Here is a 24,987-nt window from a genome sequence, read left to right as displayed (position 1 = left end):
AAATCATTTTGCAAAAAATGAAGAGATATTATGTTTATATATATATATATACACATACATATTTATAGCAGATTTAAACTACATTTAAATTAGTTAAATTTGACAGAAGAAACTGAAGTGCCATCAAAGTAAACATTCAATTCAGAAATACATTTTTATTCACAAAATTCATTAAGTTTCTCTCAAGTTAAAAAACATGTTTTATTATGTGAATATACATGTATACATGTGTGCACAGATACACGCAAAAAGTAGATCATCTTTTTTGGCCTACATACTTCAACTTTATACAGTATCTACTGGCACACAATAAAGAAATATGTTCTACTTTGCATTCTCCTTCAGCTTTCCATTTTTAATTACATTAGTATTTTTACATTTAAGCTTCCTAGTTTTGTTCTATTATTACTTTTATATATTGCCAGGTAAGTCTTTATATTATATGTATGTACATATGCATATACATACGTGAATACACACATATATTACATAAATATATACATATTCATCTATGGTTGTTTTATTTTCTTCTTCATGAACACTAATTGTGTGTACTGACTTTTCCCTCCCTCCCACTTCTTCTTTCCTCTCTCTTTCTCTTTCTCTCTCTCTGAGGATGAACCAAGGCTGTTTGGTACTAGCTAGGCAGATGCTCTATCACTAACCTACCCCCAGCCCTGTTCACTATTTTGATCATTGTAGCTTTGTGGTAAGTTTTGTCAGTGATGGGGCTTGAACTCTGGGCCTGGGCACTGTCCCTCAGCTCTTCAGCTCAAGGCTAGCATTCTACCACTTGAGCCACAACGCCACCTCCGGTTTTCTAGTGGTTTATTGGAGGCAAGAATCTCACGGACTTTCCTGTCTGGGCGGGCTTTAAACCATCATCCTCAGATCTCAGCCTCCCGAGTAGCTAGGATTATAGGCGTGAGCCACTGGTACCCAGCTAAGCCCTTCAACTTTATTCTTCAAGATTCATTTGGCTATTGAGTCACTTGAATTTTTACATTAATTTCTGAACCAGCTCTCCAGTTTTTACAAAAAAAAAAAAAGATAATTCATTTTCATAGGGGTTGGGTTGAATTTGTAAATAAATTTAGCAAATATTACCATTTCAACAAATTTGTCAGTCCACGAACATCTTTCCTTCATTCCAGTATCATTTAATTCCTTTTAACAATGTTTTGTAGGTTTTAGCACATGTTTTTATTGAGTTGATTCCTACGTATTTTGTTTTTTGGATATTTTTGTTGTTGTTGGTCATGAGGCTTGAACTCAGGGCCTTAGTGCTGTCCCTAAGCTCTTTTGCTGTAAGATAGCACTCTACCACTTTGAGCCACAGTATCACTTCTCACTTTCTGGTGTTTAACTGCAGATAAGAATCTCACAGGGACTTTTTAGCACGGGCTGGGTTTGAACTGAGATCCTCAGATCTCAGCCTCCTAAGTAGCTAGGATTACAGGTGTGAGCCACTGGTGCCTGGCTTTTGGATATTATTATAGGTGGAACTGTTTTCTTAGGTTTATTTCTGCATTACTCATTGCTGGTATATAGAACAAAAGTGATTTTTTAAAAAATAAATTGTCCTTGCTATCTTGCTGAGTTTTTTTTATTAGTTCTAATAGTTTTTTGTATGTGGATTTATTAGGATTCTATATATTTAAAATCAGGTCATCTGAAAATAGTTTTATTTCCCCCTTTCCAGTCTGGATGCATTTTATTTCTTTTTCTTGCCTAACTACACTGGATAAAATGACTAGAACAATAAACAGTGAGTAGAAGTGACAAAAAAAATCTTTATCTCATCGCTGATCTTAGAGGGACAGCATCCATTCTTTCATCATTAAATATGCTGTTTGATGTGGGTTTTTCTTAAGTGCCTCTCTATTTTTAATCAATCAAGTGTTTTTAAATAGCATATATTACTTCTACAAATTGATAGGTTACAGTATATCATTTTCAATACAAAGGCCTGCACACTGTCCCTGAGCTTTTGTACTCAAGGCTAGCACTCTACCAGTTGAGCTACAGCTCCACTTCTGCTTTTGATGGTTAATTGGAGATAAGAGTCTCCTAGGACTGGCTCAAACGGTGATCCTCAGATCTCAGCCTCCTGAGTAGCTAGCATTACAGGCACAAGCCACTGTGCTCAGCACCATACAATGTTTTTTTTTTAATAGTGAAAAAGTATTCGATTTTATCACATCTTTCTCTGCATCTATTAAAATGATCACATTCAAGTTTTTCTTTGGCTCACATAAAGATTCTGCCTACTAAGATAATCAGATGGGTATAGTGGCTTAAGCCTGTAATACTCTGCACTTCGGAGGCAGAGAGTAGGGGATTGATGCTGCAGGCTAGACTGGCCAAAAAGAAGTTTGAGAGATTCTATTACCAGCAATGGCTGGGCTTAGTGGTACTCACCGTCATTCCCAGTAACACAGGGAAGCACACAGACCAGGCCTGCTGAGGCATAAAACAAGATCCTAATTCAAAAATAACAAATGCATAAGAGAGGATGGAGGTGTTGATGAAGTGTTGGGCCACCTACCTAGCAAGTGTGAGGCCCTCAGTTCAATTTCCAGTACCTCTCACCAAAAAAGATGATCAAACTTATGGTTGGTTTATAGGCTTTATTATATTTATAGAGTTTTATATGCAGCATTAATGTTTATAGATTTTCAGGTGTTATATCACCTTTCATTCCTGAAATGAGTCTCTCTTGGTCATGGTGTAGTATCCTTAGCATAGAGGTTTCTCAACTTGAATAGAGTTAATTTTGATAAATACACTATAAATTGAAAATACCATGTCAGAATGCATTAACTATACCTTCTGACCATCAGAGCTCAGACCTCCCTATTTTAAATGTGCTCAGACCTACAGTTAGGCAAAATCATCTCATACGAGGCCTGTTTTATAGTAAAGTGTTGAGGGGCTGGGACGTTGGCTCAGTGGTAGTGCTTGCCTTGAGTACATGGAGGCCCTGGGTTCCATTCCTCAGCACCACATAAGCAGAAAAAGCCAGAAGTGGTGCTGTGGTTCAAGCGGTAGAGCGCTAGCCTTGAGCTGAAGAGCTGAGAGACAGAGCCCAGGCCCAGAGTTCAGGCCCCATGACCCACACACAAAAAATAATAATAAATCACTGAATGCATCATCTAATTTATTGAATGGCTTTAATCTGGTGAGAGTTACTGTATAGTAACTAGTTTCATGGCTGCTTAAGAACTACTGCAGCTTACCACTGCTGCCTCCCCATAGGGAGAGAACACTGTGCTGCCTGCTACTAGCCAGGAAAAGATCAAAATGCAACATGCAGAGTACAATTACTATTGTTATTTTCAAAGTAATATGCAGCCGGGCACCGGTGATGCCCAGCTGTAATCCTAGCTACTCAAGAGGCTGAGTTTTGAAGACTGTGGTTCAAAACCAGCCTAGGCAGGAAAGGCTTCATGAGACTCTTAGCACCAATTAATCATCAAAAAGCCAGAAATGGAATGTGGCTCAAGCGGTAGAGTACCAGCCTTGAGCAAAAAAGCTAAGAGACAATGCTCAGGCCAGGAACCTATCCCCAAAATAAATAAACCAAACAACAAAATTCAAGCAAAAGGGTATATTTGTACACCCCAAGTGCTTGGTAGAACACTTGCCTGAAAAGCATGAGGCCCTAGATTAAATCTGAGAGACATAGAAGAGAAAGAGGGGGGGGCGGTAGAAATCAACTGTAAATCTATAAAAGACTTCAGCAATGTGGCCAATGATCCTTGTGAGCCTCAGGTGTCTTCTCCGCCATGAGCTACCCCTGAATTTCCACCCTGGCTCAAGACCTTTCTTTAGCTTTAAGATTCTCTGAGTGTTCTTCACCAAAGCATTCTCCATATTGCTTATGGCTTTGTGTCCTCAAGAGATGGTAATATTTAATCAGTTCAGTTCCCTTGGTATCAAACAGTGTCCAAAACACAGAAGGAACTAAAAAATGTTTGTGTAAGTGATGTTAAAAATTAGTAAATATTCTTATGTGTGAAAATTCAATGGAAAAATAATCATTCAACAATGAAAATGGAAAACTATTTGGGAATAAAACAGACCTATCAAAATCTATAAGACAGAGACAAGAAATGGGCAATAAGAGTGGCAGCTGCCTATAATTGCAGTACTCTGGAAGCTGAGATGGGGAATTTCAAGGTTAATCTGTCTTTAAAATAATAATTAAAAAAAATTCTTGCTGGGCATCAGAGGTTCACACCTATAATCCTAGCTACTCAAGAGGCTGAGATCTGAGGATAATAATTTGAAGTCACCCCTGAAAAGAAATCTCTGAGAATCTTATCTCCAATAAACCACCAAAAAGCCAGAAGTAGAGCTGTGGCTCAGGTGGTAGAGTGCTAGCTTTGAGCAAAAAAAAAAAAAAAAAAAAAGCTCCAGCACAGCACCCAGGCCCAAAAAAAATCTTTATGGAAAGAAAAGAGGTCTATAGATGAGGAGAGGATGAATATATAACTCCACAGATTAATATAAAGAGTTAAAAAATTCAACCAGCCAGGTGCCAATGGCTCACACCTGTAATTCTACCTACTCAGGAGCTGAGATCTAAGGATCGAGGTTCAAAGCCAGCCCAGGCAGGAAAATCTGTGAAACTCTTATCTCCAATAAACCACAAAAAAACCGGAGGTGTTGTTGTGGCTCAAGTGGTAGAGTGCTAGCCTTTAGCTGAAGAGCTGAGGGACAGCGCTCAGGCCCAGAGTTCAAGCCCCATGACCAACCCCCCCCCCCACAAAAAAAATTCAACCAAATTCCAACAGGATTGTTCTTGAACTCAACAAATTATGCTAAAGTTAATCTGGAAATATTCAGAAATGAACATAGGATATTCTGAAAACTAAAATAATAAGCAATCACTAGTCTTTCAGATGTTAAAACCCATTCTGAAGGAACACTTGGTAAACAGTGTCATATTAGTGGGATGTAAAATTAGTAGAAGAAAATAAGAGGGCCAGAGATTACTGCCGTATCTAAAGTTGTAGACTATTTGAAAGGAAAAAAATCATTTTGAAGAGGCATTGAAGTTATAAAAAAGATAATTTAGAGTCACACCAGCCAGCAGCTAGTGGCTCATGCCTGTAATCCTAACTACTTAGGAGGCTGAGATCTGAGGATCACAGTGTGAAGCCAGGCAGGAAAAGCCCATGAAATTCTTATTTCCAAATAACCACCCAAAAAGCCAGAAGTGGAGCTGTGGCTCAAGTGCTAGGAAATTAGCTTAGAGCAAAAAAAAAAGCTTAGGGACAGCATCCAGGCCTAAGTTCAAGCCTAGCGTGGCACTAAATAAATAAAGTGTAATAAAAAGATAGCCAACTTTAACCATATATAGACTTAAAACTTATGAACAAATTAAAAATGGAAAGTTACTGAATATAGCACATGTGATAAAGGATTAACATATTTATGATAAGTTTATTTAAATTATAAAAAACTATTACTTACAAAAATTAGATATAAAGTATGAAACAAAAAGAATATATTAACATCAAACATATGTTCCCATATGACCCAGTGATTCAACCCCTAGAATATACCCTACAAAGGAAGCGGAGGTGTGGCTCAAGTGGGAAAGCACCAACCATTAGCAAAAGAAGCAAGAATATAAGGCCCTGAGTTCCAGCCCCAGTACTGACACACACACACACATAAAATAGGAGTCAAGATATACCCAAGGAAAATGAAAACTTGTCCAGGCAAGATCTAATATGTGGACGTTTATAGCAGCACTGCTCTAAAACTGAACTATTTTAAACTAAAAACTATTCCAAACCCAAATGTTTTCTCAAATGGTGAATGAATATATACAATAAAACATAATCATAGCTTATTATGTCCTTAAAAAAAGTACCCATGCATGATACAAGGGTGAACCTTGAAAACATTTTGCTGGGCCAAAGGAGCAAGTCATAATAACTTCCTGTATTGCATGGGAACATGCAAATCTGTAGAAGCAGAAAGAATATTAGTAGGCTGGAGAGACTGGATAGGGAACAACTGCTAACAGGTGCGAAGTTTCTTTATAGAGTGGTGAAAATGTCCTGGAATTAAATATTAGTGATGCTCATGAAACTCTGGGAATATATTAAAGCCATAGAGAGCCAGGCATAGTGATGCACACCTGTAATCCCAGTTGCACGAGAGGCAGAGGTTGGAAATCACAGTTTAGGCTAGTCTCAGGCAAAACCATGAAAACCTGCCTGAAAAATTAACTAAAACAAAAAGCATTTGGGCATAGCTCAAATGGTAGAGTGTCGGTTTAAGCAAACACAAGGTCTTAAGTTCACACTCTGGTAATGCCAAAACTAAACAAAACCCTAAACTTGCAAGGTGCTGTTTTCATCTAACAAATAACTTCTCCACAATTTGTCAAGATTACAAAGCAACACCTAGTCTCTTGCACTACCAAAGTTAGAAGTTATCAGTGTGATGTACAAGATGTCAAATTGGGCATAGTACATAGTAACAAAAAGGGTAAAAATACCCCTAATTCTGGGAATTTTCCTTAGAAAAACAATGTAAATCTGTTTTTTGTTTGTTTGTTTTGTTTCTGGACTGTCCTGAGGCTTGAACTCAGAGCCTGGGCACTGTCCCTAAGCTTCTTTTCACTAGCCACAGCTTTTTCTGTTTATATGGAACTGAGGAATTGAAACCAGGGCTTTATGCATGTTAGGCAAGCACTCTACCACTAAGCCACATTCCCAGCCCCAATCAGGCATTTTAAAACTAAAAATAATTAATACTATCACAGTTCCAGACGGGTTACCTACTTGAAATATACAGCCATGAAAGCAATGTGAGGTATGATATTACATGAAAAAAACAGACATTTAAATGCAACTAGACAAAAGACAAACAGAAATGTACAAAAAAAAAAAAAAAAGAACCTAGACTTGGAAGAAATTATATAAAGTGAAGTAAGCCAGGTTCAAAGAAACATAGGTCCGGCTGGGAAGGTGGCTCAGTGGTAGAGCGCTTGCCTTGCATGCATGAGGCCCTGGGTTCCATTCTTCAGCACCACATAAGCAGGAAAAAAAAAAAAGCCGGAAGTGGTGCTGTGACTCAAATTGTAGAGCGCTAACTTTGAGCTGAAGAGCTGAGGGACAGTGCCCAGGCCCAGAGTTCAGGCCAACAACTGGACCCCCCCCCCAAAAAAAAGAGGAAAAGAAACATAGGTCCCATGGTTTCCCTTATTTGCATTAACTATGTCTAGGACAAGCAGAAAAGGTCAAAAGCTATGTACATATGACCAGATAAGATGATGTTAAGTGAAATGAACCCCAAGATAGGGACACAAGTGGTTTTTTCTTTCTAGCTATTGTTTTTAATGCACTATGTGATTTTTTTGTTTCTTTGGTATGTTCCTCCCCCACAGTATAACCCCTGTTTTCACTGTATTTGATTCCAGTGCCCTGCATTTTGTATATACATTTTTATAATTTGGGGAGGGGAAGGGAAATAACAAAATTCTTAAATAAGGATACCGGATGTTGAAAATGGACTTTACAACTTCGGGGGGCAGGGAGGAGTTGGTGAGGTGGGAAGGGGAGGGATGGTAGGGGAAAAACAAAGAAGGAAGTAACAAGACTCGATAGGAAATTACCCTACTCATGTAACTGTAACCCCTCTGTACAGTATTTTTACAATAACACACACACACACACACACACACACACACACACACACACACACACACACACACACACACACACACACACACACACACACACACACACACACACACACACACACACACACAAAACAAAACAAAAAAGAACCTAAGTGACTGCTCTTTCCTGGCTTCCAGACTTTTCTATCTCAAGAGTTGTAGACTATCCACTTAATCAGATGACATGCTCAAAGTCTGTGGGGCAGGGCTAAAGACCCACAGGCTGGCAGGGCAGCTTCTGGACGTTTCTATAGGTATTACAGCAAGCTGGGACCCACTGCCTCCTCTGGAATGAGGAGGGGCAAGGCTCTTCTTTACTGTCTCCCAGTTAAGGCCGCCAGGCAGACACCTGGAGCTCCAAGCTCACACGCTGCTTTTCTCAGCAGCAGCACAGACTGCTGGGACACCTGGCCTGAAGTCAAGACACACAGTGAGCTTAATCTAATCCCACCCTGATGCATCCCATGGCCATGTCCACAGGTTCCCCTCGCGGGAGGACATCGTGAGCTCTGGAGTGACCCTGCAGCCCAGAAGATGCTCTCATGAGCAGAGGAACGTGGCTCAGGCCCTGCAGTGTTGGAAACCTGGCATTTTTCTTCAGTACCTTAGCAATAACACATTCAATAAAATGGAGTGGATATCTACAATTGAGCATTACCTCCTTTTCTAAAATAGGGTGTGAAGAAATAACGGGTCAGCAGAAGGTTAAGTTCCACCCTGGCACACCTGCTCAAGAATGCCACAAGCAGCTGGTGGCTGATGTGTGCAAAGGATAGGGACAGGATGGCTTCCCATGCCAAAAGCTGGGCTCATATGATGATATCCAAGGCTGAAGTCACCGCTATTCCTGTCCTGTGCTACCAGATGCTCTTGCAGGGCAGAATGCCAGAATTCACTGCTGGCACCACACCACCATCTGAAGATAAACTAATGAAGCCCATCCTAGGCCATGCTCCATCTAGTTGCTCTGGTTTGATCTGATTGATTAAATTATTTTCTATACAAAAATGTTGTTATATTCTATTCCCCTTCAGAAAAACAAACTGTATCAGTCCTTAGTTGATGTCTCTGTAACCCCAGTAGGAGCAGGGCAGCATGAAACAAGTACTTAATGCACACAGCTTTCATTTATTCTCATTTTTGACATCTGGCACAGGGGTTAAGGATGACTAGCTAGCCAGGTGCCAGTAGCTCACACCAGTAATCCCAGCTACACAGGAGGATGAGATCTGAGGATCAAGGTTAAAAGCCAGCTTAGGCAGAAAAGTCTATGAAACTCTTATCTCTAACCAGAGAAAAAATATCTACAGGTAAAGGTATGGCTCTAGTAGTAGAGCATCAACTGTGAGTACAAAAGCAAGGGAGATTACCCAGGCCCTGAGTTTAAGCTGTAGCATAGGTACGCACATATGTGTGCAAAAGCAAACACACACACACACACACACACACACACACACACACACACACAGACTAGCTCCTGCCAGCCTCCATGGACTGCCTGCCACATTGACTGTCCGTGAGGGACCAGCCTGTGAGGTGAGATGAATCTGGGAGAACTACACCGAAGGAAAGCTGAGGTCACAGGGACAAGCAAGTGCACCAAGCTCAACAGCCAGTAGTGAATGGGAGCCCAGACCACAGCATGGACAACAGGCACAATGGTGTTGAGTTAGCTTTAGCCAAACCAAACACCTGGAAAGATGACTTCACCACAGACATGTTCCCTAGGAGTTCTCTTACATTCCCAATAAAACAGTATGCCTGTATATTCTAGATTATATTTCTGAATACCTGGAATTTTCAAAGGATAGGGAAGGTTCCTCAGCAAGTGACCCAAGGACATGTAGTGTGTGCTGACCATGCTCTGGGCAGTCCACGCATGGGCCTCATTGTCCTCATGCCTCCATACGGTGCTATTGTTGGTATTTTATAGATGAGCATTGGGAGCACAGAGAGGTTAAATGACTTTTCCACAGATCCACAGCTAAGAGATGACACAGCCAGCATTTCAAGAAGTCATTCACTTTGGTGCTGCCTATAGTAGCTTAAGCTAGTGGCCAAAAGGGCAAGTCAAGGTCAGCTTCCTTTCTAAGGGGTCACTTCCCTCTAGGAAAAAAAAAACAATAAAACCACCTCCAATCTGACTGACACACCCAATGTGGGGAAACTCAGACTATGGCCAGGCCTTGCACGCATGCCTGGAGGGGTTCTAGATCTGAGAGCATACTCTACCTGTGGTGCAAGGCAGGCGTGACCCCGGCTTGCACTGCTTTCAGATTCTACTCTAACATTTCTGTTTGCAGCAATGCATCATTTTCACAATTCAAAATTCAGTCCATCAGGCTCAGATTTTAAAAATAAAAATAGCCAGACTGATGGCTCATGCCTGTAATCCTCACTATGAAGAGGCTGAGATCTGAGGATCACAGTTTAAAGCCAACCCCAGACAGAAAAGTCTGTGAGACTCATCTCCAGTTAAGCACCAAAAGGCTGGACATGGAGCCATCGCTCAAGTGGTAGAGTGCCAGCCTTGAGCAAAAAAGGTCAGGGGCAGTGGCTAGACCCTGAGTTCAAACCCCAGGATAGGCACAAAAAATAAACAAATATCTACCTTCCACACAGTAATCAAGCCTCAGTGACGCTGACACATACAAACCCTGAACTTTCACCAAGCCCACTGGTCACTTAAGGCAACCCATTTTCTCCAGACTTTACATTGCTCAATACATAATTTCTTACATATCTATTACAATCAAAACACATGTTTGGTTCATCCAACCTGTCTCACTATTAATATTCCAGCTTGTTGAAATCAAGGAGGAACAAAGTTTTCCATAAAAGAAAACACAGATTGAAATATCAGGGCCAGACATAGGTAACTGTCACCTAAATAGGCTGAGGTTTAACCCTAGTCTAAGAAGCTTCTCCCCATGCTAAGTTGGCTAAGCCTAACTTCCTGTGTCTTTGGGCCCCAATTTTCTTATCAAAATCGAACTCCTATAATCACTACATCTCCAAAACAGAAAGAGGAGGAAGAAAAAAGAAGGAAGGAAGGAAGCTTTCTCTTGAATTTTATAACTGAATGAGTCTCCTTTATGGCCCCACTAAAGAAGCCCATAGTGAATGAGGTATATGAATGAACTTAACAGGAAGTATCTTCAGATGTCTGCCAGCTTCACGTCATGGAAGACAGAGGCTGTGATTCTATTTTCTCCCCGTCAGGAAGAGGCTCTGACATGACAGGGCCAGACAGCGGCTGGAGAGTAACTGCTTGTGGTCAACAAGAACATCTAGGCTAGGTGACACAGGCTGGCTCTAAGTAGGCAGACAGGAGAAGGAATGTGGATTTCAAAAACACCTGCGTGATCATTTCTCTTTTGATGAAATTCTGGATAAGAGGAGCAAAACTCCTTCCTCAGAGAACCTGGAATAACATTTTGGGACAACAGCCACATAGCTCCCTGAGTTCCCAGACATCATCAACCACGGCTTACAGCCATGGTCAGGACCAGGTGAGGTGCTGGTGCAGCTCCAACTTTGGTGATTCTCACTCTGCTCTCCCTCAAAGGCAATTCTGATCTACATCCTACCCCCCCCAACTCAGGACAAAATCACTTATTAAAAAGATTATTTCCAGACACTACATATTAAAAATAACAAAAGCCCACAAATGATAGGACCTCTCCATTCTAATCCTTAAGGAGAAGAAAGGCCAGAAAATTGATAGAACAAGCCTTCTGATCATTTTCAAAGACTTATAGGATTTATAATAATTTCAAACAATCCCACAGGGTACATTTCTGGCTCTGAGGGGGTTGAGATCAGAGTCTAGCCTTGGTTAGAACTCCAGGAAAATTCTGATATAGCAGACACAGCTGGGAGCTATTGTCATTAAAAATAAATGCCATTTCCCAAGAATCCAATATGTTCCCCCAACCTAGGCTAAGTGCCTTTATCATAGACATGACCTTACATAATCCTCCAAAGAACTTCAAGAAGCAGGAACTATTATTATGCTTTCTGTATAGACGGGAAAATCCAGGCTAAGGGGTGAAGAACTCAGTAAAAAGAAAAACTAAAAGACAAGGATCCCTCTTCGACAGACAAGGTGCCCAGGCCTCCCTGGCCTCACCCAGCTTCCTCTGCCTGAAGGTGTGAACGTAGGACTTCTTGTGCCTTTGTCCTCTGCTCAAGAGCCTTCTTGTCAGTGGGCTTCCCAATGAACTGCCGGAGATCATCTTTGTTGGCCTCAGAGAACACAGTGGAAGTCCCCAGCAGATCTCTGCCACCCTTCAAGGTAAAGCCCTCCCTCCCCAGAGGACCACGTGTTGGCACAGGGACCACACAGGGCAAAGGATTCATGTTGCTGAAGAGACCAGGAATTACTGGCCAGCTCCAGTGTGCTAAGGGTATGGACAAATACATCACATCTGCCGAGAGGCTCTTAAAACACTTTACATTCACTAAGCAATCTGCTTTGGCAGGTTCCTGTCCTGAGCATCCAGGAATGTAAGTAAGGCTTTGTCTGCCCAGAGGCAGACAAGTCAAGGACTTGTCTGAGGCTGACTACCAGGGTCCACAACCCAACTGGAAACAATACGACCAGGGGGAAGGAAGATGGGGCCTCACTCACCCTTTCTATCTCTTGGAGGTACAGGAGTGCAATGTCCCCAGCTTTCTCGTAACAGGTGATGACGTCCTGCTCCCGGTCCACATGGAGATTACTGGTAGAAGATGAAATAGGCAGCTTCTCTAAACAGAGTCCTAAAAACGCAAAAAGCAAGCCCATAAAAATTGGGTAGTGTTCATGGGACTAATATTTATTTTCTAGAGGATCATGAAATGGTTCTAGGACATAACAGCCATTAGAGAAGTGGTTTGTCAACCTGTCTTCTCTTTGTAAAGCAAAAATGGAACCTTCTAATGTAGTAAGAAAGAGAACACACACACACACACACACACACACACACACACACACACACACACAGAATGCGGATTGATTTGACTGACATGCAAGTTGAAAGATACAGAGCTACTTCCACTCTGGCTATTAGAAACCAGGCTGTCACAGGCACTGGAACAGCATGGACATGGACACATGTTTCTTCTTCTTTGAAACGTTTTAGCGATTCCATTTTCCAAAGAAGCTGTACCTTTTTACATGAACACTCCATTTTCTCCACAGTCATCAATACTTGCTATTGTCTGACTTTCTATTTATAGCCATAGTAGAGCAGGGTCTTTGATTTGTATTTCCCTCATGACTAATGGCATTGATCATCTTTCATGTGCTTCTTTGTAATCTATACATCTTCCTTGATGAAGTGCCAGATAGAATCCTTCACCCACTTTTTTATATTTATTAACTTTTTTTATTATTATCTTTAAGTAGTTGTACAAAGAAGTTCCCATTCTACAAAATAGTATATGAATACAATGTGTCTGACAACATTGTTACCCATCGCTCATAACCCATTCACCCACTTTTATAAGAGAAAAAAGAGAGAGGAAGAGAGAAAGGAACAGAGGGAAGAAGGGAAGGAGGAAAGGAGGAAGAAGAGAGAAGGAAAGAAGATGGAAGGAAGGAAGGAAGGAAGGAAGGAAGGAAGGAAGGAAGGAAGGAAGGAAGGAAGGAAGGAAGGAAGGAAGGAAGGAAGGAAGGAAGGAAGGAAAGAAGAAAGGAAGGAAGGAAGGAGAACCACAGGACTCTATTGGGAGAAGACAACTGGAAACTTGAGCCTGTTTTCTCCTCAACTCTGATTTAGGAATCTTTTGCTTTCAATAATTTCAATCTATACCTTTTTGCTGTATTGAAGTGTAACCATGAGTAAAATAGCTTTTCTAAGGTGAATCAATAGCCTGAGGGTCACTGACCTCCAGTAAAATCTCTGAACATCAAGCTATCTAGGGGACTGTCCACATCCTATGGTCTTGAAGACCTTGCACACAGGTCAGAGAACACAGTCTGGACCCTTCTAATATAGTTGAAACTGGTTTCTGGTCTTGGTGAATGATATACTTTAAAAGAATGTACTTGAAGCAGGATGCCGGTGGCTCATGCCTGTAATCCTAGCTACTCAGGAGGCTGAGATCTGAGGATTGCCAGCCTGGGCAGGAAACTCCATGAGACTCTTATCTCCAATAAACCACCAGAAAAACCGGAAGTGGCGCTATAGCTCAAGTGGTAGAATGCTAGCCTTGAACTGAAGAGCTGAGGGACAGAGCTCAGGCTCAGAGTTCAAGCCCCACGACTGACAAAAAAAAAAAAAAAAAGAACGTACTTGACATATAACTGTAACCCCTCTGTACATCATCTTTATAATAACAAAAAATTTAAAAAACAAGAATGCACCCTCTTCTGTTGTTGGGTGAAATGTCATATAAATACCTGTTTGGTCAAGTTATCTCACTGTGTAATTCCAGACTTTCAACATCCTTCTTGGTTATCTGTGCTACTTATTATATCATGTATTGAAACAGAGGTATTGAAGTCTCCAAATATAGTATAACTGTGTATTTGCCTGATCTCTTTGAAATTCTATCAAGCTTTGCTTGGTGTATTTTAAAACTGTCATTCAGTATACAGACTTTTGGAATTGTTACATCCTTTCAGAAAAGTGCATCCTTACTCTGAAATCTATTCTGCGTGCTATCAATATAACCAGTCCGGTTTGCATTTCATTTGCGTTAGCATTCATATCTTTAATCCCTGTACTTTTTTTGTATGAGTGTGCTGGTCTTGGGGCTTGAACTAAGGGCTTGAGTGTTGACGCTTTTTTTGCTCAAGGCTAGTGTTCTACCACTTGAGCTACAGCTCCATTTGTGGTTTTTGAGTAGTTTATTGGAGATAGTCTCACAGGCTTTCCTGCCCAGGCTGGCTTCAAACTATGATTCTCAGATCTCAGCCTCATAAGGAGCAAGGATTACAGGCATGGTTGGCTTAGGATTTAGCCTGCCACAATCTACTTGAAATATTATACATTTCACATAGTGTATATGACCTTTATGACTGCATGCTTCCATACATATTTCCGTACATATATGCTTCCATACATATTTTACTTTTACAAAGTCATAAGCCCTATCCTCTGTAATAATTATTTTTGTCTAAATGGTCAATTATCTTTTTAAAAAAATCTTAAATTATTGTGGAAACTCTTACATGATCACCAGTATAGTTATGCTACCTTTTGTTCTTTGCTCATTTGTGTTGACTCATATTTCCTTTTGGTATCCTTTTCCTTCTGCCAAAACTAGTTCATAGTTTTTGTGGTATAGTCTGCTACTGCTGGCTCTCACAACCATGACACGAGTGGAAAATGTTACAGAGACATTTTCGCTGAGTGTGGTGTTTGAGGTTGGCAGTTTGTTTTCCCCCTTCCTTACTCTAAAGGTGCCTTGCTGCATGCCCAGTGACAACGAGCTGACTATCATACAATGTTCATTTGTATTTATCTTGTGTGTGTACGGGTGTGTGTATGCGCGCGCGTGCGTGCACATGCAAGCACCAGTCCTGGGTCTGTAACTCAGGGCCTGAGTACTGTCCTTTAGTTGTTGTTGTTTTTTTTTTGTTGTTGTTTTTTTGCTCAAGGCGAAAGCTCTACCACTTGGTCCACAGCTCCACTTCCAGCTTTTGGGCAGTTAACTGGAGATAAGAGTCTCACAGATTTTCCTGCCCGGGCTGGTTTTGAACCTTAATCTTCAGATCTCAGGCTCTTAAGTAGCAAGGATTACAGGCCTTGAGCCCTGGGTGCCTAGAGTTCTGGATGCTTTTAAGGTATTTTTTAAAATCAATGGTTGTGATCGATTTGTATTAGGAAAGTTTAGACTTCACTGAGCTTCCTAGAGGATTTATATAGTTGGGTGTTTTTTTGCTGTTGTAAAATTAAAGTGTACAGCCAGTTTCTCCAAAAGTGTCCATGCCAGCCCCTCCCTCTTTGGGGCTCTAAGCACACATATATCAGGCCACCTTAAGCTGTTACGTAGTTACGTTATGTTCTTCCCACTTTCTTAAAAACATTTTGCTGTTTCATTTTGAATTTTTAAATTTTATTTTCTTGAGAAGATGTTATACGGGGGGAGGGGGTTATAGTCACATGAGTAAGGTAATCAATAAGTACATTTCTTGTCAAACATTGTTACCCCTGCCTTTATTTTTCTCCTAGTATCCCTTCCCTCCCTCCCCCACCTCCCCCAGTCCTCCCCCCAACCCAGAAGTTGCAAAGCTCATTTCCAACATAGTATCTTGTGTCATTTTGAATTTCTATTGCTATGTTTCCAAACACACTAAGCTCTCCTTTTGCCCTGTCTATAATGTTTTATATATATATGTATATATATATATACATATATATATGATATCCAATTATACATATATATTATATATACTATTTTTCATGTCCAAAATCTGACATGGGTTTCTTTTTATCTTAAATATGTTTCATTGATAAAGATATATTGTGTTTATAAACTGCTTTGTTAAATGGCAACCCCTAATATAAAGATAATTATTACTGTTATTATAATAAAGAAAACAGAGATAACTAATGTCCCCAGAGTTCTAAGTCTCAGTATTCATTCTCTTCCCATTAGAGCCAAAAGTGTTTAATCAGTTGCAAAGAAAATCACTAAGTCTCTCTCCAATATAAACTATGATATAACTCCTTTTCTTTGGAGGAAGATATGGGGTAAAACGAACAATTCAGCATTGAACACCACAGCTCCAGAGCAAGCCCTGGATTGAAGCTCCCTAAATGTGCTTTAAGTATTTAACTTACAAGGCACCAAGGGGGTAGAAAGAGGAAAAAAAAAAGTCATTCCTTAATGTGTCCTTGGCTTGTATGAGAAGTAACCAAGAAAGTGCAAGTTGGTGTCAGGGATTTGATAACAGGAAAATGAATGCTCCAGAGTATGTCAAAAGGTCAAGAAAAATCAGTTCCCTGACGTTGTACACCAAAGAAGACTGGACTCTGCACTCAGACAAGGCCCCTCGGTCAAACCAGTTCCACGCAATCTACCACCTGTATTTAACTGAGTTCTAAAATATGGAGAACAAGTTACCTAGGGCTGTGATCATGATCATACATGGTTGGTAAGAATATTCAAACCATCACAGCTTAATCCTCCACTAAGGAGAGAGGGTATTTTCTGTGGGTTTGGGTTCTTAATTAGGCAGGTGGGTGGGTGGACACTTAAGGTCTGTGCAAGCAAGAGAACGCCTGGTAATAATTCCTTTGATGGGCAGAGGAGCCTTTATGGCAACAGTGTAATTAAGCATTGCTCCTTTCTTTCTCCAATTTTGATGGCAATCATTCCAAGTGCCACTGGGCATGTATCAAAGAATGGCAAATCTGGACTTACCACCCTGAATTCAGGCCTCTGTAGCTGAATTTCAAAATACTTAATTCCATGTCAAGACTTTCTATAGGCCCATTGTGGAGATCTATGTCAAGAACGCCTCTAGTTGCTTTTTTTTATGTTCCAACAAAATATATGACCACAAAAAAAAGGTGAAAAATAGACTTGATAAATAGCTAGTGCAACACCAGTGCCTCATGAAGATCTGCATTTCCAAAACAAAACTGTACATAAAAAAGGTGGAAATTAGGTAGGTGGTAGTTCAATTTTTGTTACTATAATAAAATACCTAAGGCTGTGTACGCTACAAAGAAGTCTTTTAGTTGGAGATTCAATAGCACAGTCCATGATCTGCTAGGCTTTGACAGGAGGCTTCTGGCTACATCAGCATGTAGTGGATGGCATAATGGCATGAGTGTATGTGAGAAGGTAGGAAAGGAAGCAAGAGATATTCAGGAACTATGCTCACTGTATTTACAACAATCCACTCTCACAGGAACTGACTAGGGTCCCTCGAGAACTACATGAGACCCATCTAAGGGCAGAGCCCCCGTGATCTAATCACTTTCCACTAGGCCCCACCTCTTGAAGGCTCTGTCATCTAACTCCCCTATATTGGGGAGAGGGGGCCTTTTAGTCCATGAACCTTTGAGGGATGGGGAAGGCATGTTCAAGCTACATCTCATGGCTCTTCTGTGTATATTGGCCTTTGTGGCCACATTTAGTGGGCACCCCCCCTTCCCAAACTTGTGGAAAAAAGGAACAGAGGTTCAGAGAAGCTGAGCGACTTGCCTAAGCTTACACAGGAGTCAGAAACACCAGGAAGAAATATATGTGCTGGGGCCAACAGATGCTGCCCTGGGCCGTAGTCTAGGAGAGGCACAGGGCCGTGCCGAGCGTTGAAAACAGAGGAGACTCTGGGGATGGAGGTCAGTGTGGGAGAGATGTCCTCCATGAAAAGCTCCAGTGTGCCCTGTCTGAACTGTCCCATGTAGGTTGGCTTTACAGAACACGACACCATCAGCTAGACTCTGCTCCATGTCTCCCTGGGCACTGAGGTCTCAATGCCTCTGACAGCGAGGCTCCACTTTTCTCTCCCATGTCCGGTAGCTTCTCCAGCTTCTCCCCCAGAAAGCCCCATCATCACCGACAGGTGAGTTTCCAATTCTTTCAGGTCTAAATTGAAGATTCCTCAGCTAGAAGCCTTGTCTGAGTATAGAACAGTTGCATCATCATCATCATCATCATCATCATCATCCTCATCATCATCATCATCATCATTCCTTCAGTAATGCCCCCTCAGCACCCAGCACCGTCAGCAAAGCCCCCCTCCACAACCTAGCTCTGTACCTGGAACTGGACAAGCCCTGTTTCTAATCCCACAGCCACCTTGCAAGGAAGGTGCTGACAGAACCTTCTAGATAAGACTGAACTTGGGGCTCCAAAGCTGCCAAGTGATAAAAACAGGTGCTGACCCTTGACTATGGACTAAGAAGCCACACGCACCATTCCCTTTCTCTCGGATCTGCTAACAGCAGCATATTCCAAGTCTGATAACAGCAACAGTCATAAAAATGAGCTCCGATTGTCAAGACACAGAAATCAAAGTCCAGGGCTGCAGAGCGCTGATTTTCTATCGATCAGCACCACCCAGGGCATTCCCCCACCTTCCCTCACCTCCCACAGCCGCCTCAGGAAAAGTTGTCCTAAGGCACTACCCTGAGCTATGGGACTCTGAAAGACTGGCAGCTTAAACAAATACTTTGCTTTTCTAAAATCTCATTGAAATAAACAGGATAGTAATTTTTGTTTAATCTTTAAGTAGTTGTACAAAGGAGTTGCCATTCAACAAAGGTGTTTATGACTACAGTGTGTATTGATGGATGTCACTCCTTTTAACATTGTCCCCATCCCTCCTAACTCCCCCCTTCCCTCCGTTTTCTTACTATTGTAGGATATGCTTTGAATTTTATGACTGTACTTTCTCCCTGTTCCTCTCTTTTCTCCTCTACCCCCCTCCCTTGGGCCCTACCCCCACTTTTTTGGTGTTTTGGGGGTTTTTTGGTCAGTCTTGGGGCTTGAACTCTAGGACTGGTTGCTGTCCCTGAGTTCTTCAGCTCAAGGCTAGCACTCTACCACTTGAGCCACAGAGCCACTTCTGGCCTTTTCTGTGTATGTGGTGCTGAGTAATCAAACCCAGGGCCTCATGCATGTGAGGCAAGCACTCTACCACTGAGCCACCTTCCCAGTCCTAGCCCTACGCCCACTTTTAAGGACCCAGTTCTTGGTGTTTATTTTGTTGGACTGTGAATTAGATTTCCGAGGAATGACATCATTTGGGTTCTCTTGGACATGTATCCTTTGTATGTCCCCTCTGCCCAGTGTCTATAGGATTCCAGCTTCCACACATGAGAGAAGACAAGCATCTTTTGTGCATCTGGGCTTGACTTCATTTGATTCCCCTCCCCCGCCCCCACCCACCACCGCCAGGTCCTTCCAGTTCTTTGCAAATGTTACAAATTTTAGTCATCCAGTTTTCTAGTGGACAATTAAAAATTCCATTGTGTATATACACCACATTTCTTTGACCCATTTGTCCACTGAGGGCTGATTCCATACCTTGGCTATGGTGACTAGGGCTGCAATGAACATGGTTATGCAAGACCATAATTTCTTACCAAGTTATGCTATGCATAAAAGCCTCTAAGGGATTATGACAGAACTGGGCAGACATGTCACCACTGTTTCCTCTTATCTAACCACATCTCTGGAAGTCAGACCGGGGACAGGCACATCCTGTGGCAGGCTTGGCTGCAAGGTGACACACAGGGAGTTTCTAGCTGCAACTACCAGAAAAGCCCAGCCCTGTGATACAGGGTTCAAAGGCCGTAAGACGGTTTCTAGGGATCTCAACTTCCAGGGCTCAAAAAAAAAAACTCAGGAAAAGAGATTGAAGATTCACAGAACAAAGCCTTGGCAAAGGCAGCCCAGGATGCTGCTCTGTATTCTCACCTCTGGAACAGCAGGCCCCTACAGGTGTCAGGTATACTCAGCTCAATGAGAGGACCCCCCTGGGCTGGGGTGTAGAGAACAGGGTGCCAATGGACACCACAAGCTGCTGGGACAGAAGAGTGGGAGGTGGCCGAGACCTCCAGTGCGGTGTCTGTTCACTCAGGCTCCTGACATTTTAACATGTCTCTGTGCTGGGAGCCACGGCTGGCCCCTCCTGTGTGCCTCCATATGATTGTTTACTTTTGTAAGGGTTTACTAGGAGGTAAAAGCTCTCTCATTCTCTCTCTCTCATATGTACATAAAAAAGGGACACAATTTATCAAAATGAATTCCAGGAAATGAAAATAAGAGATCTTTTTCTTTTCTTTTTCTGTTCTTTTCTCTCTTGTTTTGCTGTTCCCATTTTCTTTCCATTTTGTTCTATATACTCACTTATATGTCTTTGGGAGTGTAAGGGGTCACAGAAATGGAGGGACAACTGGTGAACAAATGCTGAAGTGGTACTCACTGGACACTAGGTTGAAAATGAACTATCCAACTTGTGGGTGGGATGGAAGGGAAAAACTGGGCAAGAGTGAGAGAAGAGGTGATATTGTCCAAAAAGAAATGTACTCTTTACCTGACTTATAAAACTGTAATCCCTCTGTACAGCACCTCTATAAAAACTTTAAAAAATTTAAAATAATTAGCTTTAAAAAAGGACACAATTCCTAAAGAAGATGATCTTTCCATTAATGCTTCTTCTAGATCTATACTTGTATACAAAAAGACATTAATCCAAACTGAAATGCTCATGAAATTATGTTCTTTATCCATCAGTCTATAACCATGATAGTAATAATAAAATGTATTGAGTACTAGCTACACATGGGTCTGATATAAATTATCTGACTCTCAAGAGCGCTCCCTCCATTAGAGGATTTACCTGCATAGAAGAGAGGCAAGTGGGCCTTGAGCAGTGACGTATCAAGATGACATGAAAGTAGCAGGGCTCAGAAACCCACAGTCTTGAGTCCTTATTCTTCAGCTCTTTGTCTCTTGCATAAACCTGTGCAGCGCAATGTAGTGGCCAAGGCTGTGGGCTCCAAAGCCAGACTCCCTGGTTCGTAAGCCACAGCTGGCCTTACACTATGTAAAGCCAGTGCTTTGTTCAGAACAGCATGTGGAAGACAGACTCAAAAAAAAAAAACAAACCCAATGGTTCTAATGATTGTTTACATCACTGTTATCTGTAGGTACAAATAGGCTGGAAAGACTCCCAAGTGGAAGAGTCTTATTCATTTGCTATACTACATATGAGGCATATTGAGATATTAAAATTCAGTACCTTAGGAGATTTACACAGTTGTGGAACCCCCACCAGATAATTCCAGAACCTCTGTCATCACAAAAAGAAGCCCAATTAGGAACTGGAGGCATGACTCAAATGGTAGGATGCCAACAATAACAGCTGGAGGCCCTGGGTTCAAAACCCAATTCAGGCATAAAACAAAACAAAAACAAGCCCCATTCTATGAGTAGGACTTCATTCCACCCTCAGACTCTGGCAAGTATTAATGTACTTTCTTCCCATGGGTTTGTCTGTTCTGGACACTTTTCAGCAACTGAATCATACCAAACATTGACTTTTTTTTTTTTTTTGGTCAGTTGTGGGGCTTGAACTTGGGGCTAGGCCCCGTCTCTGACCTTGTTTGCTCAATGTTGGCACTCTATCACTGTGAGCCACAGCTCCACTTCCAGTTTTCTGATAGTTGATTGGAGATAAAAGTCTGGAAGACTTTCCTGCCTGGGCTGGCTTTGAATTGAGATCCTCAGATCTCAACCTCCTGAGTAGCTGGGACTACAAGCTGTGATTAGAGGTGTTAGCCACCAGCAGCCAGCCAGAATACATGGCCTCTTGGAGTTCACCTAATATTTTCAAAGTTCATAGTTATTGTAGTGAAGTGAGGAGACTGGGTCTGGCTGGCGCCATCTTGACTACTTGGTGGGTAAGAAATTGGATTTAACTGGTGTTATCTTGTCATCCTGGTGGAGGAAGGGGAAGTCCCGCCTCCCAGATGATGGGCATGCCTGAATTCCTAGAGGCAGTGGAGGGGACTTAGATAATAGATTACTGGGCCTGTCAGTCCCATGCTTTGAACTCTACAGACACTCTCAAGAGTTTCCTGTGGCCCTGCCATGTGACCCTGACTCTATTTAGGCCCAGACCGGCCCAGGTGGGGGTGTGCCATGCCACCTGTCTCCATGTTCGTGTTGCTGTATCTCCTGGCACTTCCGGTCAGCATGGCGCCCACTTCAGCTCTCTGTTGGAGCTGATCTCTGGTGTGTTGGTACTGTTTTTCTGCTTTTTCTTTCCTCTCTCGCTCTCATGGCTCATTTTCTGACAGTGTTAAGTGTAGTTGCAACAAGAATCCATCTGTCAGTCACCGGCTTTCTAATAAAGACTCCAGATTCAACCTCTCAAAATGTGGCTTCTCTGTATCTCGCCGACTGGATTTACCATACAAGAGTAGCAAGTATGTAAGAAGCTAATTCTTTTTTTAAGAAACTGAAGTGAATCTCACAAAGCTCAATTCAGTATATTTACACTATTGTATGACTACACTTTAGTCCCAAAACTTCATTCCTTTTTATTGCCCAATAATGTACTGCTGAATGGAAATACTACACATGCTTATCAACGTTAGTTGCCGGACATTTGGGTTGTTACCCCTTTTTTTAGAGCCTGGAGAATCCTGCTCTGAGCATTCACATGCTCATTCTTGTGTAGACATACATTTTCAATTCAGGATAGATCCTGTTTTGTTACATTATGTTCAATCTTCATTGGAAGAATCGGTACCTACAGTCACTGCCAACCTACTGGGTGAAACAGCTAGAAGTGAAAAATGTGTGGGCTTTTGAGACCAAGCTGGATTTGAACCCCCACATCCCCTCTGTGGCTTGGATGAGCAGGAGCATAAACTGCAAGGCTGGGGTGGGGGATGGGAGGGCAGGGATGGGAAGGGCAAACAAGGGAGGAGGCAACGATCTTGATAAGAAATGTACCCATTGCCTTGCTCATGTAATTGTAACCCCTCTGTATTTTCATAATAAAAAAAATTTTAATTAAAAAAAACCCCGCAAAGCTGAGCCAGTGTCTGCATGCACAAAACATCAGTGGCTGGGTGGAAACTGCTCACATGGACTTGCACTCTCCTGGGGCCGATGATCATCTCTCCCTTTTTTATGGGGAAGGGGTGTGTGAAGTGGTGGAGTAAACAGCCACCACCCAGTCCCCACTACCTGGTGAGAACATTAGCACAGCCGCTACCTTATATATGACACCATGTCACTCTGGTCTTCGCTCTTGCTCCCAGAGAAAAGAGGATTCCGCACTAGTATGCCCCCTACAGTGCAAAGAGGGCCCTGGTGCAGCCAATTCCCCCAAGGGAATTGGCCGCCAGTGTCTGTCCTTGCTCACTCCATCAGAGCCCAATGAGCAGCCACTGCACACCGGGCTCTGGCTACATCCGAGCTGCTTAGAGCAGCCACCTCTAGTGACACTGAGGAGAAAGGCCTTCTCGAACAATAAAAATGGCAGTGATTCCCTGAATAATTAGGGACACACCTCAGGAGACCTTCACCTAAGCCTCCTGTTCTCCAAAGTTCCTCTGGACCTTGCTGCTTGCAAGAAGAGAACCAATGATAAGCCTATAAAGGCAAATAACATTAAATGTGAATGTGGGTCTGTGGCAGAGAGAGGACTCCTCTTACACCATCTAAATATAAACAGGAAGCTCTGACAGGCAACCTGAGAGGAGCAGCAATCCGCAGCACCTCCACGGCTGGAGCAATCATTAACTCTAGATCAGGAAGGGGCTCGGAGATCAGAGCTGGAGATAAGAGCCAGCAGAAGGCTCCCGGGGATCTCTACCCCATGATGGCCCCAAAACACCCCGGCCGTATTGTCTAACTTTGCCACTGGGGCAAAAGCTGGCACACTGCAAGGACTGCCATGACCCACTTTGATCCCTCTCACCCCCTTCCTCTCCACACCGGGACTTTTCTAGAACACTATCCTCTGTACCCCCTAACCCCGCTGCCTCAGAGATCTCAACCTTGCAACAACTGAAAAGCAGTTTCTCCAGGGAACAGAATGGAGCTCAATAATCCAACCGTAGATGGGAAATGGTAAGTTCAGAAAGGGTTCATGATTTGTCCAGAGTCACACAGTGGCAGTTGGTGGAACAATCCTGACTCCTGATCCAAGGTGCTGTCTGGGAAGACCAGACACCGGCTCCAAGAAAAGGAGACTTTTTTTTTTTCTGCCAGCTCTTGTCTGGCCTGCAGCTGCAAGATGGCACCCAGAGGCATGGTCATTTGCCGACACCCAATTTATAAAGCTTGGGCTAAGGCCATGCCACTTGAAACCCTGAATAAAGAAGCTACCAAGAGAGCAGGGCGCCCGTGGCTCACGCCTGTGAGATCTGAGGATCGCGGTTCAAAGCCAGCCCCGGCAGGATAGACCGTGAGACTCTTATCTCCAATCAACCACCAGAAAACCGGAAGTGGCTCTGTGGTAGCGTGCTTGCCTTGGGCTGAAGAGCTGAGGGACAGCGCTCAGGCCCAGGGTTCAAGTCCCAGGGCCGACAAAAGAAATAAAAGCTACCAAGAACTGCACCTCGGGGCTTTTCTGCCCGGCTCGGCGACCAGAGCGCGCCGCTCGCGTCCTTCATCAGAATGACCCACGCGCGGACACGCCACGGACAGGCGGCGGCCCGGGGAGACCCCGATCCCGATCCCACGGACAGGCGGCGGCCCGGGGAGACCCCGATCCCGATCCCACGGACAGGCGGCGGCCCGGGGAGACCCCGATCCCGATCCCGTGGATCAAGACGGCGGCCCGGGGAGACCCTGATCCCGATCCCGTG

At 42.8% G+C, this 24,987-nt stretch overlaps 1 protein-coding gene across 4 annotated transcripts in view; it reads right to left on the bottom strand.

Annotated features, from left to right (window-relative positions):
* The window catches only part of LOC138810518 (tetratricopeptide repeat protein 7B), a 211,938-nt gene that overhangs the window by 144,783 nt on the left and 42,168 nt on the right, over positions 1-24,987 (bottom strand). For all 4 annotated transcript variants that reach the window (XM_069997742.1, XM_069997743.1, XM_069997744.1 and 1 more), the window contains one exon: positions 12,339-12,469. In XM_069997742.1, the coding sequence (XP_069853843.1) occupies positions 12,339-12,469 (131 nt within the window). The remainder of the gene's footprint in view (positions 1-12,338; positions 12,470-24,987) is intronic.

Source organism: Dipodomys merriami, unplaced genomic scaffold, assembly GCF_024711535.1.
Source record: "Dipodomys merriami isolate MVZ:Mamm:240054 unplaced genomic scaffold, mDipMer1.0.p SCAF_50, whole genome shotgun sequence".
Lineage (NCBI taxonomy): Eukaryota > Metazoa > Chordata > Mammalia > Rodentia > Heteromyidae > Dipodomys > Dipodomys merriami.
Note: the sequence above shows the minus strand (reverse complement) of the source record. Positions and strands in the feature narration are given on the sequence as shown.